Genomic DNA, 17,036 nt, shown 5'->3' with positions numbered 1-17,036 from the left:
AATTCAGTGAGGAAGGATAGCTTGTGAATGGGGCTGAGGGCTGGGGGAAGGATTCAAAGACTAGGATCTTAAAATGAGATTGGCATCTGCACTTGTCACAGTTTAAAACATGTTGATGGTCCAGATCGTTGTGGGAAATGGTTTCAGAGCGCCGTTAACCTTTCCCAAAGCTGCATTTCTTTTTTAAAAAAATCAGGATAGGTAGCATCCCATTTAAAAGGCATAATCTTGCTCTGCGGCTTTGCCTCTTGCGGGCAGGAGGAGGCCAGGAGCCGCGTGTGTGGGGTCGCCCACGCGCCGCAGCCCCGGCCGGCGGGCGGGCACGAATCCCTCCAGCCCTGGGCTCTCCCTCCGAGCCCGCTGGACGCGCGCGCACACACACGGCCGAAACGCGCGCTCCCGCCCCTCGCGAGCGCGCCCTCCCCTTCCAAGCCCCCGCCCCACGCGCCGGTCCTCCGCGCCCCCGCGCTCCCACAGCCCGAGCGCCGGCTCAGCTGACCGGCGGGCGCCAGACGCCGTGGCTCCCAGTTCGCGAGTGCAGCTGCGGCGGCGCGGGCCTCTCACGGCGACACTCCCCCCCCGCCCCGCGCGCCCCTCCCCCACCCCGCACCGGGATCCGGACCGACTGCGCGCGAGCTCGCGGCCCCTTCCCTGGCGCTGAGCGAGGAGCGAAGCTGCGGTGACGAGCGGCGGCTGCGCGGCCATGGGCGCGCCCGGGTCGCCCTAGGGCGGGCGCGCGGAGACCGAAGCCCGAGCGGCAGTCTCGGCAGCGAGCCCTCTCGGGCGGCGGCGGCAGCGGCGGCAGGAGCAGCGCAGCCGGGATGAGCGGGAGCGGCGCGGCGCCCGGCCCGGGCTCGGGCTCCTCCCCGGCAGCCTGCCGTTTCGCGCACTACTTCGTGCTGTGCGGGATCGACGCGGACAGCGGCCTGGAGCCCGACGAGCTGGCGGGTAAGGCCGGGCTGCGGCGGCGCGGGGGGTCCCCTCAGGGACGCGGGGGGCGCTGCGGGGACGCTCGAGAGGCGGCGTGCGGGCTCCAGACAAAGTCAGCTCCCGGCGGCGCCCGCTCTCTGGCCGGCCGGGCTCTCGGGCGGCGATTAATGACATTGTTATTTATTCCGCGTGCAGGGTGCGCTGCTGAGCCCGCGGGCGCCCGCCGGGGGCTTTTGCCTGGCGGGCGCGGGGTTATGAATAACGGGCGCGGGGGCAGGGTCGGGGGCGGCCCCAAGGGCACGGCCCCAGCCCGGCGCGCCGGCCCCCTCGCCCGCAGCTGCCCACGGAGGCGGCCGGTGAGTCACCGGGAGCATTAACTCCAGGCCTCGCTGTGCTCCTGCGGCTCCCGCCCCCTACCCTCCACCCTCCGCCCCGGCTGCGAAGTTTCAGCCTCGGCACGTGACGCGGCGCCCCGGTCCCCTCGGGGAGGGGAGTTGGAGGCCGCGGGGTTCGCGCCCACCCAGGCGGCGGTGGCCCGTGGGGCGAGCACCGGGCGGGAGGCTGGTTGTATTTCATCCCTGACTGTTCCCGGTCTGCGCCGCCTCACGCCTTGGGTTCTGCGATGACCGTCGAGTCACCTTTTGGAATCCTGTCGGTTTGGCAGTGTCACCGGAGCTGGCGACGATCTTTGAACGCTCGGGTCCCGGCACGACGCTTTGTTGACACCGCTTATACTGTTCCGAGTTTAAGTAGTTGGATATTTCCCCTCAGTTGGGTGCACCGAGTGTTGCTGCCTGCGTTTTCCTGGAGGGGCATTGGCCCGTCCTCTTGACTCATTTGGTGGCGCAGTGCAGGGCTGAGCTGGGGAACCGACGCTGGGAAAGGGGGCTGTTAGAAGATGGTGGTGGAGGGGCCGGGGGTGAGTGCACAGTGTCGGGAGGAGGCCGGCGAGAAAAGGCTGATTTCATTTTTCACGCGTTTCTTTCTGCTTGCCTTCTTGGGATCTGAATCTGGATTTTTTTTTTTTTTTTTAAATGGGTGAGATAAGTGACATCTAACGCTTGAACTTTATCTGTGTCAGTGTTAAACACTTAGGTCATAGCCTTTCAGAACAGCTTCTTTTGGACATAGCATTCTTGATTGCACCAGTGTGTATTTTTCTTTTCTTTTCCTTTTTGGAGGGGCGGACTGGGAAGAATGTATTAAATAATAAACAATAGTAAACAAAACTGTTTAGCCTTAAGATACAATACCCAAGTGACCATCTTGTCAGTTTCACAGCAAAACATTTTCAACAAAAGCTAAACTATGTCTAGTTTTACTTAATTTTATTTTTTGAAAAGAGAGAGGAGTACCAGGTTTTCTCTATGTGTAATTATATATTCATGTTGTTTCTTCAATTAAGATTTCATGTACATATTAAGAATGGCTTTGTTAAGGGTTATGGAGTTAGAAAAAAATGTTTGCAGAGGGATTTGGAGAGATTCCTCTTTTGGGATTGGTGAAGGTATTACTTTATGTTTCTAGAATCCCTTTTCCCCTAAACATCTCCCTAAGCATTTGTGGCACTGAGGCACTTGGAGACCTTCTGTCAGTGGCGACTGATGACTGGAAAAAGCCTGTATTTTTTTCGTCATCAAGTCTGTATGCCTAGTAAAGCTAAAACAACACCCGTAAGTGTGGCCTGGGACTCTTTAGGCATAGTGCAAATGGCTTTAACAAAATTAAACAGTAAAAAAAACTTTTAATGCATTTTTTTTAAGGCACAAACTGGCTTCTTTTGCAATACTATGGGTGAGTGTGGGTGTTGTTTGGGATTTCTGCCCCTCATAATACTTCGTGTTTTGAGGTAACAGTTTTGTCTGATAATATTTTCATTTGATCATTCAGCAAATAGTTTTTTTAAAATTAATTAATTTATTTATTTTTGGCTGTGTTGGGTCTCCGTTTCTGTGCGAGGGCCTTCTCCGGCTGCGGCGAGTGGGGGCCACTCTTCATCGCGATGCACAGGCCTCTCACCGTCGCAGCCTCTCTTATTGTGGAGCACAGGCTCCAGATGCACAGGCTCAGCAGTTGTGGCTCACAGGCCCAGCCGTTCTGCAGCATGTGGGATCCTCCCAGACCAGGGCTCGAACCCATGTCCCCTGCATTGGCAGGCAGACTCTCAACCACTGCGCCACCAGGGAAGCCCCAGCAAATATTTTTGAAAGCCTTCAGGTGTAGATTGTGTTCTAGGCCCTGGGCTCAGGTGTAATCAAAGCAGTCAAAAAATTCCTGCCATCATAGAGCTTACATTCTAGCATGACGAAATAATAAAAATATATAGTTTGTCAGAGGTTAGTTAATAAGTGCTATGAGGAAAAATAAAGCAGGGAAATGATGGTAGGGCAGTGCCAGCAGAATGGTGAGACTTGTGGGGTCGTAATGATTTTAAATAAGACGGTTAGGGAAGGCCTCACTGATAAGGTGATATTTGAACAGAACCCTAAAGGAGGTGAGGAAGCAAGCTATGTGGATTGTCTCAGGGAGCAGCATTGTAGGCAGAGGAAACAGCACGTGCAAAGACCTGGGGTGGAAGAGTGCCTAGTTTTGCAGGTAACAGCAAGGAGGCCAATGTGGTTGATACTGAGTGAGAGGAAGAATAGTAGATATGATCATTGAGAAGGGGTAGGGGAGATTCTGTAGGGCCTCATAGACAGACTTTTACTCTGAGATGGGAAACCATCTCACTAGGTTTTGAGCAGTGTAATGAGATCTGATGTACCTTCTGAAAAGATGGCTGTGGCTGCCATGTTGACTAGAGTATATCAGGGGCAAGGATAGAGACGGACCGGTTAGGAGGCTCTTTTTCACGGTTTGAGGTGAGAGTTGTTGGTGGCTTGGACCAGGGCAGTAGCCATGAAGTGGTTAGAAGCTGGATATATTTTGAAGGGAGAGTCAGCAGGACTTGCTGATGAATTGAGTATGGTATTCATATTCAAAGAAAGTGATCAGAGATGACTCCAGGATTTTCTGCCTAAGCAATTATAAGCACCTTTATTTACTAAAATTGGAAGACTGATGGAGAAGCTGGCTGGAGAAGATTAGTTTAGCTTTGGACATGTTAAGTTTGAGGTGCCCATTAGACATTCAGATGGAGATACCAAGTAGGCAAGACATCTTTCAGGGGTCTGAATTTATTTTTAGATATGATTCGAAAGCCATGAAATTGGGTGACATCACCCAGGGAGTGGGTGTAGATAGAAAAGAGGCTCGAGGATTGAGTCCTGGAGACATTCCAACATTCAGAGGTGAGAAGGATGAGGGGGAAACAACCAAGGAGGTTAAGAAATGTGACCAGTGAGAGGAGAGGAAACAAGAGAATGTAGTATCATGTTCCAGCTAACAGTCTTCTTAACTGTTTCCACAGAGTTACATTTAAGGATCAGGAAACAAGGTCAGTGAGTTAGGCAAATTAGTCAGAAGGTTGTTTCTGTTTTTCTGCATTAATTTCAAAGTTAATGAGAGTTAAGTTTCTATTTTACTTTTCTGGAACTGATCCATTTTTATCACACTGTTTCTTAGCAAGTTGTCACCCTGCCTGTAGAAGATCTTAATTGACTTCTATTAAACGTAAATTCTACCAATTGCTTTATAGACTTTTTCTTAACATGTGTATATTCCTAGAACTCATACTGGGCAGGTGGTGGAACATTGTTATCAAATGAAGGACACAAACCATATGATGAAGTAACAATTAAATAGACTGAGACTTTATGAGAAATGAGACCTTGTAATAAAGTTATCAGGACTTTGGATTGTTTTTTAGACACTCCTCCAGTAAGGCGCTGCTTTACCAACAATGGAAAAGACTTCTTTCATTTCAAGTAGGTCTTTTAACAGCAGAAGATAATTTAAATATATATAAATTTAAAATATTTTAAAATGGAAGACCTAGAAATTTTACGGAGATGTCTCTCTCTATATGTATACTGATACAGCAGTATTGCCTATTGTCCTTTCTCTACCATGTCTTAGCTGTTGTGCTTCTCCTACTCAATGTATATTTTCAAGATGTACTTTATCCGCTAACAAAATTGTCCCTTAAATGTTAAAGCAGAAATGTTTAAATTTCCTTTAATGTTAAAGAAAAGAAAAAGTTCCAAACTGATTCTTTATTGCATAAAGAAGAAAGGGGCTGTAAATAGAAGTCACTGGAATTAGTTGATGTGAAGGGAAGCAGGTGTCATTTTGAAATTTTCTTGTATGTCTCTCATTTCCTCTAAGACCTAGCTGTAGGAATTTATGTGGCTTGATTTACAGCACAGATCTTTCAGGCAATGGAAAAATGAAGGATGTGGGGCTTCCCTGGTGGTGCAGTGGTTAAGGATCCGCCTGCCAGTGCAGGGGACACGGGTTTGAGCCCTGGTCCGGGAGGATCCCATATGCCGCGGAGCAACTAAGCCCGTGAGCCACAACTACTGAGCCTGTGCTCTAGAGCCCACGAGCCACAACTACTGAAGCCTGTGTGCCTAGAGCCTGTGCTCGGCAAAAAGAGAAGCCACCGTAATGAGAAGCCTGCGCACTGCAACGAAGAGTAGCCCCTGCTCGCCACAACTAGAGAAAGCCCATGCACAGCAACGAAGACCCAACGCAGCCAAAAATAAACAGATAAATAAATAAATTTAAAAACAAAAAACAAAAAAAAGAAAAATGAAGGATGTAATTAGACCTTTATTTAAGTAACATAATTATGCGAACCCCCAAGAAGGAAAGGCCTTTGCCTCTCTCTTTCATAGTACCTTAGTGTTTAATAAGACTTACACATGAGTCTACAAATTGTGTGGTGACCAGAATATTCTTGAAGCTTTCCCATGGTAGCTTGGATTCAGTACTGCTGATAGATATGGAAGTCTGATGGGTGAGCACTGCCACAGACCTTTGTTTAGAGATCTTCCTTGGTGCCTCCAGCTGTTTATTTTTAGCCTTGGTGTCTTGGCTCTGGTTTCCAGAAGAGCTTAGAGGCAGTGGAGACCATGGTCTAAATTCAAATATAAAATTTAGTTGAGACTGACAGTATCATGCCACAGTAGTGCTGGAAAGGACCTTAGACATCATTTAGAGTGAAGAAACCAAGACTGAGAGTTTAAGGTCTTAGAGATCACATTTGACCAGCGCAGGCACCAGACTAAAGCCTGTTTTTTTTTGGGTTTTTTTGGCCTTGTCTCGTGGCTTGTGGGATCTTAGTTCCCTGACCAGGGATGGAATCTGGGGTCTCGGCAGTGAGAGCGCTGAGTGAGTCCTAACCACTGGACTGCCACGGAATTCCCAAGCCTGTTTGTTCTAATACACAAAGCTCCATAGTTATTTAAGCTCAGAAAAAAGATGAGGTTGGCTCAAGTTCAGCAAGCATTTCAGGATTGCCCTTAATCCAGACTGAATGTCAATAGTCAAGACTGTGCTAAAGTCTTTTAAAAACTGCCGCCAGGTGTATGGGCGTGGGTGGGGTAGGAGCTTCATTCATCTGACTACATTGGTGGTGCCTCAATTGTTAGCCTTGTTGACATCCCTGGCCCACAATAGATTATGTTTGGGAGTTTGGAAGGTCTGACCTGGTAACTGGGAGGCTGGGGAAGGAATAATACAAGGATCAAGTTCCATTCTAATGGGGCCAAAGAAGATTCAAGGTCTGGTTGCTGTGGTATAGTGATAACTTGATTTTAAAAATCCACTGGGAGGGACTTCCCTGGTGGTCCAGTGGTTAAGACTACGCACTCCCAATGCAGGGGGCCCGGGTTCTATCCCTGGTCAGGGAACTAGATCCCACATGCCACAACTAAGAGCCCACATGCTGCAACTAAAAGGTTTCGCGTGCTGCAACTAAGACCCGGCGCAGCCAAATAATAAATATTTAAAAAAAAAAGTTTAAAAAAATCCATTGGAAATAAAACTCTTCATGGTGAAGTTGGCCCAACAGTGAGAGCAGCTAAGTCCCTGTGGTAACCCTAGGGCTCAGGCACCTGCTGCACTGGTTAATGCAGGACCTTCCAGCATAGGGAGCTCAGAAGACCGGAGAAGACGAGATGGATAGGGAGAGGGGAGGAGGGAGGAACATAAGTGTCTTTGGAGGAGGAGAAAATAGTAAGAGAAAGGGAAAGAAAGGGGACGGGAAGAGAAAAAGAAGGCTGGAGGAGGGCAAGTACATAATATCCACTGCTAAGGAGTTGAGACAGACTGTTCTGAAATTCCTGAGTATATCCTTTTGTTTGCATTTCCACTTCTGGTCACAGACACTCTTGGAGTAATAGAAGTTAGTCATAATTTCCATGGAACTCCATATGGAAGAAAACATTCTCTTCTTCTATAATTTGTTAGAGGGTAGAGGTAGTTCCTACATAAGGTACTTTAGTCAACTGTACTTCAATTTAAAAAAAAGTACTTTAGGAAACAAGTATCATATGTCCAGATCCTTAACAGTTTTGATTAATAATGACCTAAATTTTGTTTTTGGTAAAGCCATAACTAGCTATTATGGATTAATTATTCAATTTTTTAAAAATAAATTTATTTATTTATTTTTGGCTGCGTTGGGCCTTCGTTGCTGTGCGTGGGCTTTCTCTAGTTGCGGCGAGCGGGGGCTACTGTTTGTTGTGGTGCAGTGGCTTCTCTCTTTGTGGAGCATGGGCTCTAGGCGTGCGAGCTTCAGTAGTTGTGGAGCACAGGCTCAGTAGTTGTGTCGCACGGGCTTAGTTGCTCCGCGGCATGTGGGATCTTCCCGGACCAGGGATTGAACCCGTGTCCCCTGCATTGGCAGGCAGATTGTCAACCACTGCGCCACCTGGGAAGCCCCTAATTATTCAATGTTAAATGCTTACAGTGTGCCAAGTTGAGGAGTATATAGGTGACAGTCACTGTTTTGAAAGAATCTACAATGAAATAGCAATAATAAAATAACATTTATTTAGTACTTTCCACATGCCAAGCACTGGCCTAATCAATACTTCATGATTATTACTTCATTTAATCCTGACAACAACCTTAGGAGGTGGCACTATTTTCTCTATTTTCCAAATGAGGAAACTGAGGCTAGAGAATTTAAGTACTTTACCTAAGTTCATATAAGAAGTGAGAAACCTGGATTAAAAGTCTGACATGATCCATCCATGCTCATAACCACTATATTTGCTGCCTCCTTAGTAACATATACTGTATCACACAGATTATAAAATCTACCAGTACTCTTCATGGATAACCTTATAATCAAATGAGATTATCTTTTAACTCCTCTGTAGAGGAAAGATATTAAGAGGGAGAAGACTGGTCTTTATGACCTTTAAGACCTGACTTGGCTTGTCTCTTCTTAAAGGTGGCACTGTATGCATTCTATCATTCATTTATTAAAAAAAAAAAAAAAAAGAATATATATTTGATTTACTTTCGTTCTTTTTTTGTGGTATTAAATTTTTTAAATATCATTATTGGAGTATAATTGCTTTACAATGTTATGTTAGTTTCTGCTGTACAAAAATATGGAATGCTTCACGACTTTGCATGTCCTCCTTGCGCAGGGGCCATGCTAATCTTCTCTGTATTGTTCCAATTTTAATGTATGTGCTGCCTAAGTGAGCACTACTTTTGTTTTTATTAATGAATATTTATAAAGATAAGCTATTATATAGGTATAAGGCATTTACTGCATAAATAAAAATACCACTTTCAAAAAAATTTTAAACCTTTTCATTCTTCTTACTGGGTTTTATACCTATCTTTTCTTAGCACAAATTACTTGTTCTTAGGTAAGTTTATAGTTTTGAAGAGGAATGTTGGTTGCTTGTGAAACCATGGCTTGTGTGGCTGTCAGTACAGTTGTTAAAGCTGGATGCACAGTCAGAAGCTGAGAGTGCCATCCTGGGCCTGTTACATAGGACAGCTGTGGGCCTCAAGTGTTTTTTTGTTTTTTGTTTTTTTTGAATTTTATTTTATTTATTTTTTATACAGCAGGTTCTTATTAGTCATCCATTTTATACACATCAGTGTATACATGTCCATCCCAGTCTTTAATTTTTGCCAATTTGATTACTATGTGTCTCGGCGTGTTTCTCCTTGGGTTTATCCTGTATGGGACTTGCTGTGCTTCATGGACTTGGGTGGCTATTTCCTTTCCCATGTTAGGGAAGTTTTCGGCTATAATCTCTTCAAATATTTTCTTGGGTCCTTTCTCTTTCTCTTCTCCTTCTGGGACCCCTATAATGTGAATGTTGTTGTGTTTAATGTTGTCCCAGAGGTCTCTTAGGCTGTCTTCATTTCTTTTCATTCTTTTTTCTTTATTCTGTTCTGCAGCAGTGAATTCCACCATTCTGTCTTCCAGGTCACTTATCCGTTCTTCTGCCTCAGTTATTCTCCTGTTGATTCCTTCTAGTGTATTTTTCATTTCAGTTATTGTGTTGTTCATCTCTGTTTGTTTGTTCTTTAATTCTTCTAGATCTTTGTTAAACATTTCTTGCATCTTCTCGATCTTTGCCTCCATTCTTTTTCCGAGGTCCTGGATCATCTTCATTATCATTATTCTGAATTCTTTTTCTGGAAGGTTGCATATCTCCGCTTCATTTCGTTGTTTTTCTGGGGTTTTATCTTGTTCCTTCATCTGGTACATAGCCCTCTGCCTTTTCATCTTGTCTTTCTGTGAATGTCTTTTTTGTTCCACAGGCTGTGGGGTTGTAGTTCTTGCTTCTGCTGTCTGCCCTCTGGTGGATGAGGCTATCTAAGAGGCTTGTGCAAGTTTCCTGATGGGCGGGACTGGTCTCAAGTGTTTTTATCTGTCTCGAAGGGGTTAAGTGAGATGATTGATTTCTGAACTTACCACTCTTGTCTTCTATGGGCCTGAAATTATTTTTGAATGAAAAACTAAGTATATCGGTTTTTTAAAAGATTAATCCTAGATGACATAGAACATGAAGACTGAATATACCCCATATTTCACATGAGGACTGATGGAGTAATTATAATTTCATTCACAGGGAATGGAAAAAAATAAGTTAGTCTATGCAGTGCCCTTTACAGGAAAGGTGCAATTTTTAATAAGCTTTTTGAAATATTAGTATCAGTTCATGGGCTCTCAGTTGTTATCTGCATGGACTCTTAGAAACCCAGAGACCCCTGTTTGAAATGACCATATTATATAATCTCTAGACGTCTGTATTCTAGCATTATGGATGATACTGCCAGTGTTCCACACAATAGCCAGTGGGATCTTAGAATAATTTTTTCCACTTAAAATTCTTCAATAGATTCCTTTGTATTCAAATTCTTTAATGGTATCTTAGTTTGTTCAGGCTGCTATAACAGAATACCATATACTGGGTGGCTTATAAACAACAGGAATTTATTTCTCACAGTTCTGGAGGTTGGGAAGTCTGAGATGAAGGTGCCGGCAGATCGGGTGTCTAGTGAGGGCCCACTTCCTGGTTCATAGATGGCTGTCTTATATGAAAGGGGTGAGGTTGCTGTCTGAGATATCACTTATAAGAATATGTATGAATCCCATTCATGAAGGTTCCACCCTTATGACGTAAGCACATCCCAAAGGCCCTACCTCCAAATATCATCACATTGGGGGTTAAATTTCAACATAGGAATTTTGCGGGGGACACAAATATTTAGTCTGTTCACCCTGGTTGGCAAAGCTGTTCATGATCTGCTTTCTGCCTGCCTTTCCAACCTTCTCAGATTGGATCACTCTTTCCTGCTACATTGGTTTTCTTGCAGGTTCTTAAACACAGCAAGCTGCTTCTTCTTTTTTTAATTTTAATTTATGTATTTTATTTATTTATTTTTGGATTTGTTGGGTGTTGGTTGCTGCATGCGGGCTTTCTCTAGTTGAGGCAAGTGGGGGCTACTTTTGGTTGTGGTGCGCGGGCTTCTCACTGCGGTGGCTTCTCTTGTTGTGGAGCACGGGCTCTAGAGCGCAGGCTCAGTAGTTGTGGCTCGTGGGCTCTAGAGCACAGGCTCAGTAGTTGTGGCGCATGGGCTTAGTTGCTCCACGGCATGTGGGATCTTCGCGGACCAGGGCTTGAACCCGTGTCGCCTGCATTGACAGGCAGATTCTTAACCACTGTGCCACCAGGGAAGCCCCAGCAAGCTTCTTATCTCATGGCCTGTTCATCTTCTGTTCTTTCACTAGACCCTCTTCCCCTAGACCAGCATCGTCCATTGTAAATATAACGTGAGAGACGTTTGTAGTTTTAAATTTTCTAGTAGCCACATTTAGAAGGGTAAAAAGAGACAGGTGATATTAATTTTATTTATATGTCTAGGAGATTATTTCAACATATAATCAATATAAAAATTATTCATGAGATATTTCACATTCTTTTTTTCTTACTAAATCTTCAAAATGCAGTGTGTATTCTACGCTTACAGCACATCTCAATTTGGACTAGCCACATTTCAAGTGTTTAGTAGCCACATGTGGCCGGTGGCCACCCTTTGGGCAGTGCAGCCCTACATCTTTGTGGGAGTGGCTTCTTCTCCTCGTTCAGGTCTTTGCACAAGTGTTACCTCCTCAGAGCGGCCTTCCCAGACCATCCTGTATAAAATAGTGTCCTTCCTCTCCCTGCCTGCCCCACCCTGCAGTCGCCTTGCTGTATTTCCCTCACAGTTATTACCACAGCACTTATTAGTACCCGACAATATATTGTGAATGCATTTGCTTGCTTTTACTTTTTATTTATTTATTTATTTATTTATTTGTTTGTTTGTTTATTTTTGGCTGTGTTGGGTCTTTGTTGCTGCATGTGGGCTTTCTCTAGTTGTGGCAAGCGGGGGTTACTCTTCATTGCAGTGCATGGGCTTCTCATTGCTGTGGCTTCTCTTGTTGTTGTGGAGCACGGGCTCTAGGCGCATGGGCTTCAGTAGTTGTGGCTCACGGGCTCTAGAGCGCAGGCTCAGTAGTTGTGGCGCACAGGCTTAGTTGCTCCTCGGCATGTGGGATCTTCCCAGACCAGGGCTCGAACCCATGTCCCCTTCATTGGCAGGCGTATTCTCAACCACTGTGCCACCAGGGAAGCCCTGCTTTTACTTTTTAATGTCAATCTTCCCCATTAGATTGTCGGCTCCTAGAGGGCAGGACCTTGTCCCTCTTGTTTAGTATTGTATACCCTTTGACTAAAATAGTGCCTGGCCCATTATAGGGACTCAGATTGTTTTGAATAAATGAATGAGATAATTTGAAATGGACAAATATAGAACTTTTCCTTTTGTTACCAACAATAAAAGTTAGTATATTTGGTTTATTTGTGGGTTTTTTAACCTCTAAAATGGACTAGAGTTTTTTTTTTTTTTAAATAGGAAGCTTGAAATTGCTAAAAAAAAACAAGAGAGTGGATGAATGATTAATTTTTTAAAAGGTGTATGTCAGCTTTGTGGAAAGCTACTAAAATTTCATATGTCCATAATATTATTAGCCTAATCCTTCCCTCTTGAAATAAGCTATGATAAATAGATAAATAAAAGTAATAAACTTTTTTTTTAAACACTAGTTTTATGCAAGCAAGCATGCAGATACCAGCAATGCTTTGATTTTTTTTTTTTTAAGCAAACAACATGTCTTACTTATTTATGAACTAGTGCCAAGTGATGAGCACATAAATGGTGGGTAGTGTTTATGAAATTTCAGAAAGTGTCTGTACAAACGAGCACTGGTAGCTTCAGTTGTGTCTTTAGAGGAATACCTTAGGAAATTGCATTCAGTTTCCTTCTTCGTGGGCATCCACATCAGTTGTGGGCCTGGTCAGCCAGGACAGTTCTCTTCTATAAAGTTTAATCCTTTGTATTTTTTTTTCCTTTTATACTCTGTCTTTATCGTACCTTGTATAATGTTCTGTTCTGCCTAAGGCTTGACTTTTTAAGATGGCACCATTTAATAACCTCTTAGCCAGAGATTCCAAAAATTTTCAGTATGAGGCTGTCTTCTACCTTACTTTTCAAACAGAATGCAAGGATATCTGTCTTAGTGTGAGGAGGGTAAGAACTGAGAATTCTGGGAATAAAAATGGAAGTATTTTATGCACTGCTGAGACAGCACTTCGTGAGCCTAGAAGAACATGAAACAGTTGCTTTCCCCTTCATTCCTGCACCTTTCCCAAGAATCCATGATTTTTACTAACTTTATTCTAAATTAAATATTGTGACTATTTTAATTAATGGATTTCTTAAGTTAATGCCTTTTAACTTGTATACAAGTTATACATATATATGTAATTTACGTAAATAAAATATATATTTCATATATATAAAATATATAATAGTTGTATACATCACTGGTACAGAAAGTTAATTTTGAAATAACGCTTTCTTTAAATGACTTTCAAAGATACGTGCTAGCACTATTAAGTCAGAAGTAGTTCCAGGAAATCACCTTTATGTGATGAAACTATGAAAATAGTTAACATTTACTGGGCCATGAACTGTGGTTGGTTTATAAACATTGTCTTTAATCCTCACAATAACTCGAAGGTATTACTATCATCACTTTACAGGCGAGGAGGCTGAGGTTTGGTGAGTTGTTGCCCAAAGTCACAGAGACAATAAAGGCCAAAGCTGGAATTGCATCCCGGTGACCCTCTTCCACTGTGCCCTGCTGCCCCTCCAAGTCCTCCAGACCAGCTGTCCTCACCTGCTGGGTGGTGACATATTACTGTGCCTGGCAGTTGTGAGTTGGGTCACAAGTAATTATTAATAATAGTTGAAATACTGAGGTTGTAAATGGTATGTATTTTTAAATAAGTGGGATGAATTCAAGGTCTTCCCTCTAATGATGTCACTCTCATTTACATTCCTATGTGCTTTTATTGAGTGGAAGAGAAAGAGGTGGCATTACATGCACCATACCAGCAATTGTGAATAGCCCCATACATGATGGGAAATCTATCTTGTTAATGCTACTGCCAAGCTAGTTATTGGTGAGCTGTGAATAGTTTTCATATGTTCATGTTCTCTTAGGAATACCACTGCAACAGTAGTCTATTTGCTTCCCTTCCCTGTATATTTTTTTAAAAATTTGTTCATAGTCCAAGGACACACATGGGAGTATGCTTTTCAACACTTAACACTGATCTAGATTGTTTCTAGATACTTTTCTCAATTATAAAATATGACAGTGTTTTGCAAAGAGCTTTTAAACTATAGAATACAATAAAAATATGAGGTAGAATTATAATTTTAGAGTTGTAGAATTTTTAAAGTTCAACCCTGCTGTGGACTAATAGTCTGAATCCTTAGATACAGCTTGTAGACCTCTAGGTTTTAAACTGTGAAACCCAGTTTAAAGATATTTTAAATAGTTTGTTTTCTATATCCCAGAGGCCTTGTGATGTAAATCCACCTGTTTTGCATAATTGTCTCCTGCCCTGGCCTAGAGAATCCAGGTTTCTGCTTTGAAGATCGTGTTTTCTTGCCTTCCGTGTCTTCCTCTTTTCTAGTACAACACATTCCCACTCCCACTGTTATTTAACACAGAAAGTTATTCTATAGTTTGAGGAAACATTCATGTAGAAGTGATATCTAAATTAAGTTTCCAATAGTCAGCATGGCACAAGTTTGCTCATAGACCAGGCTTTTGTATTTTTTTTTTTCCCCTAATTCCTTCTTCAAAGATCACCCTTATTTTCATCTTAGTCCTCTTAAAACCACAACCTGCTCTTTTGGTTCTTTTTTCTGTAACAACGTGGAGAAGAGGAAATAATTTTTTGGCAAAAATTTTCACTGTCATTAGCATCTCATAGTGAAGAAATTGAGGTCTCATGAATCCTCCAGTTACCTTCATCCCCAGCACAAACAGGGAAGAGGTTTGTTTGTTTGTTTTTTTGGGCAGTGCTGCGGCTCCTGGGATCTTTGTTCCCTGACCAGAGATCAAACCTGGGCCCCAGCAGTGAAAGCGCTGGATTACCAGGGATTTCCCAGGGAGGAGTTTCTAATTTAATTTGTTTTAATGAATGCATGAGTGAATGAATGAATTTATGGCTGTGTTGGGTCTTCATTGCTGCACGTGGGCTTTCTGTAGTTGTGGTGAGCAGGGGCTACTCTTTGTTGTGGTATGCGGGCTTCTCATTGCGGTGGCTTCTCTTGTTGGAGCACGGGCTCTAGGCACGTGGGCTTCAGTAGTTGTGGCACGTGGGCTCAGTAGTTGTGGTGCACGGGCTTAGTTGCTCCTCGGCATGTGGGATCTTCCCGGACCAGGGATTGAACCCGTGTCCCCTGCGTTGGAAGGTAGATTCTTAACCACTGTGCCACCAGGAAAGTCCAGGGAGGATTTTCTTATTTCCCACAGCTATTCAGGTTCCATACTTTCTGTTTCTAGTATCCCTTCAGTTTCCTTCCTTTTCCTTCCCTCATAGTCCTTTGGGAAAACAGGGACAATCTGCTAGATCAACAATATTCTTTCTATATATTAAATTTATATCATTTTGTTTCCTCCCAGGACTAAAATAACAAGGAGAGATTGTTTCCCCGTAGGCAGATGAAATGTGAATTGTTTTGGGGGAAGTGAGCATCCCGTACTCTCATACAATTCCCTGACATGGAAGTCCTCCCTGTCATAAGAATCAGTACCAGCATATCAACTGGAATTCCATGAAAATGAGACTTTAATAAGAATAGTTTGGGTAGTAGGAATTTAAGACTACTTATAGGTTTAAAGCTTATGAATGATTCACTTCTAGGACCACAGTGTTTTGTTTTACTTTCCAGGTTAGTTTTCTTCACTTTAAGTTTAACCCTAACTTTTAAGGAAATTTAAGTGGCTGGGGCAACAAGATAACAAATTGTTTAAAAATGTTTCCCCATCTCCTATCTCAAGTGTGTTCTTTTTCTTAATGAACTTTTGTCCAAATTTCATAATATTCTGGCTCAGCTCCAGGAAAATGAGCTTTCATACTTGATTCCCTTTGCTTTGTGCCATTGTTCATGAGAACAATGACTGTGATTTCACAGCTTATTAAACCATAAGCATTGGTACCATTGAGGTGTTTATGCCAAAATAGGTTATTTTGTTTAGTTGTTCTCACTCCTGTCTGGCAGTGCTTATTTTTCCATTGGCAGCCCTAGTTACAGTTTTATTTTAAATAAATACATGAAAGCCTTGTGGGCTGCAATGTAGAATCTTGTGTATTCCTCACAGAGAAGGACTGACAGGCCTCGTTTACTGTGAAGCACTTGTAAACCGTCTTGTCCCTGGGGGAAGGGGCCAGTGGAGAGAGAGTTAAAGTGTGCGTGTATAGAGGATGGAAGACAAAAACTTAAAACCACGCCTGTTATTCCAAAATCCTCTTTTCCTGATCTCATTGATCTATCTCTTACTCTCTCTTCTACATGGAACACAGATTTTGTGGTTAGAGTGCGAGAAATGGTACAGAGATATCCAGACAAATGCCCTAGATCCTGGAGTGCCCACAGTAATTGTGCTAGAGGAGTCATTACAGGGTCTTCTGTACAAATGTCACACCTGCTAAAAGTTTAACAGAATCATGTTCACTCTTCCCTGGGATGAAATCTTCTCTAACTAGGAGTAAAAATGTAGCTTTTTCTGAATGTGGCCATAAGGCCAAGAAGTAGACATATTTTGTTGAATCATTAGAGGGCAGAGGCCTTGCTGTGAAATGTCTGTTGACATGTATGCATATTTAGTAGTTATTTCCGTGCCCCAGTGAACCCTGTTGAATAGATCAGGTGACAGCTTTTATCTGAAAGTCAGTCTTTGAGGGGCAGCTGAAGCATGGGTGTATGTGTGTGAGAGATTGGTGTTGTTTTCAGTGTAGGGGAAAGAAGTAACTTCTTAAATTCCTTGCTCTTCAAAATAAGGAATTCTTTCATAAAATTCAGATTTGCTTTGGGACTTAAAGGAAACGGTTGTATTATTTTAGTGAACATGACTGAACAGTCTTTGAATGTCTTCTGAGATAATGAGATACAGCCTCCTCTCAAGTGTGGGAACTATTTTGCACCCTGTTCCTCTGTTCCCTGACCTCTGCCTTTTGACCCTGCTGCTTTGTGTGAGATTATGGGCCTTTGAGCTTTTCACCAGTTGACCCAGGTTTCCTTACACAGAAACATAAAGCTTTAAGCTTCCTTAA

The 17,036-nt window shown here is 43.2% G+C and overlaps 1 protein-coding gene and 1 non-coding gene across 5 annotated transcripts in view; one reads left to right on the top strand and one right to left on the bottom strand.

Moving 5' to 3' along the window:
• The first annotated feature begins 494 nt into the window (after positions 1–494).
• The window catches only part of DENND5B (DENN domain containing 5B), a 214,622-nt gene continuing 198,080 nt past the window's right edge, over positions 495–17,036 (top strand). For all 4 annotated transcript variants that reach the window (XR_009505338.1, XM_059935599.1, XM_059935600.1 and 1 more), the window contains exon 1: positions 495–948. Coding sequence is in view for 3 of the 4 variants with exons in the window: in XM_059935599.1 (XP_059791582.1) it covers positions 822–948 (127 nt within the window). In the remaining variant the exon portion in view is untranslated. The remainder of the gene's footprint in view (positions 949–17,036) is intronic.
• On the bottom strand, positions 8,433–8,539 carry LOC132373882 (U6 spliceosomal RNA). The gene has a single exon (XR_009505538.1). It is a non-coding gene; the product is annotated as a U6 spliceosomal RNA (small nuclear RNA).

Source organism: Balaenoptera ricei, chromosome 10 (genome assembly GCF_028023285.1).
Source record: "Balaenoptera ricei isolate mBalRic1 chromosome 10, mBalRic1.hap2, whole genome shotgun sequence".
Lineage (NCBI taxonomy): Eukaryota > Metazoa > Chordata > Mammalia > Artiodactyla > Balaenopteridae > Balaenoptera > Balaenoptera ricei.
This window is presented reverse-complemented; position numbering and strand designations above follow the sequence as displayed.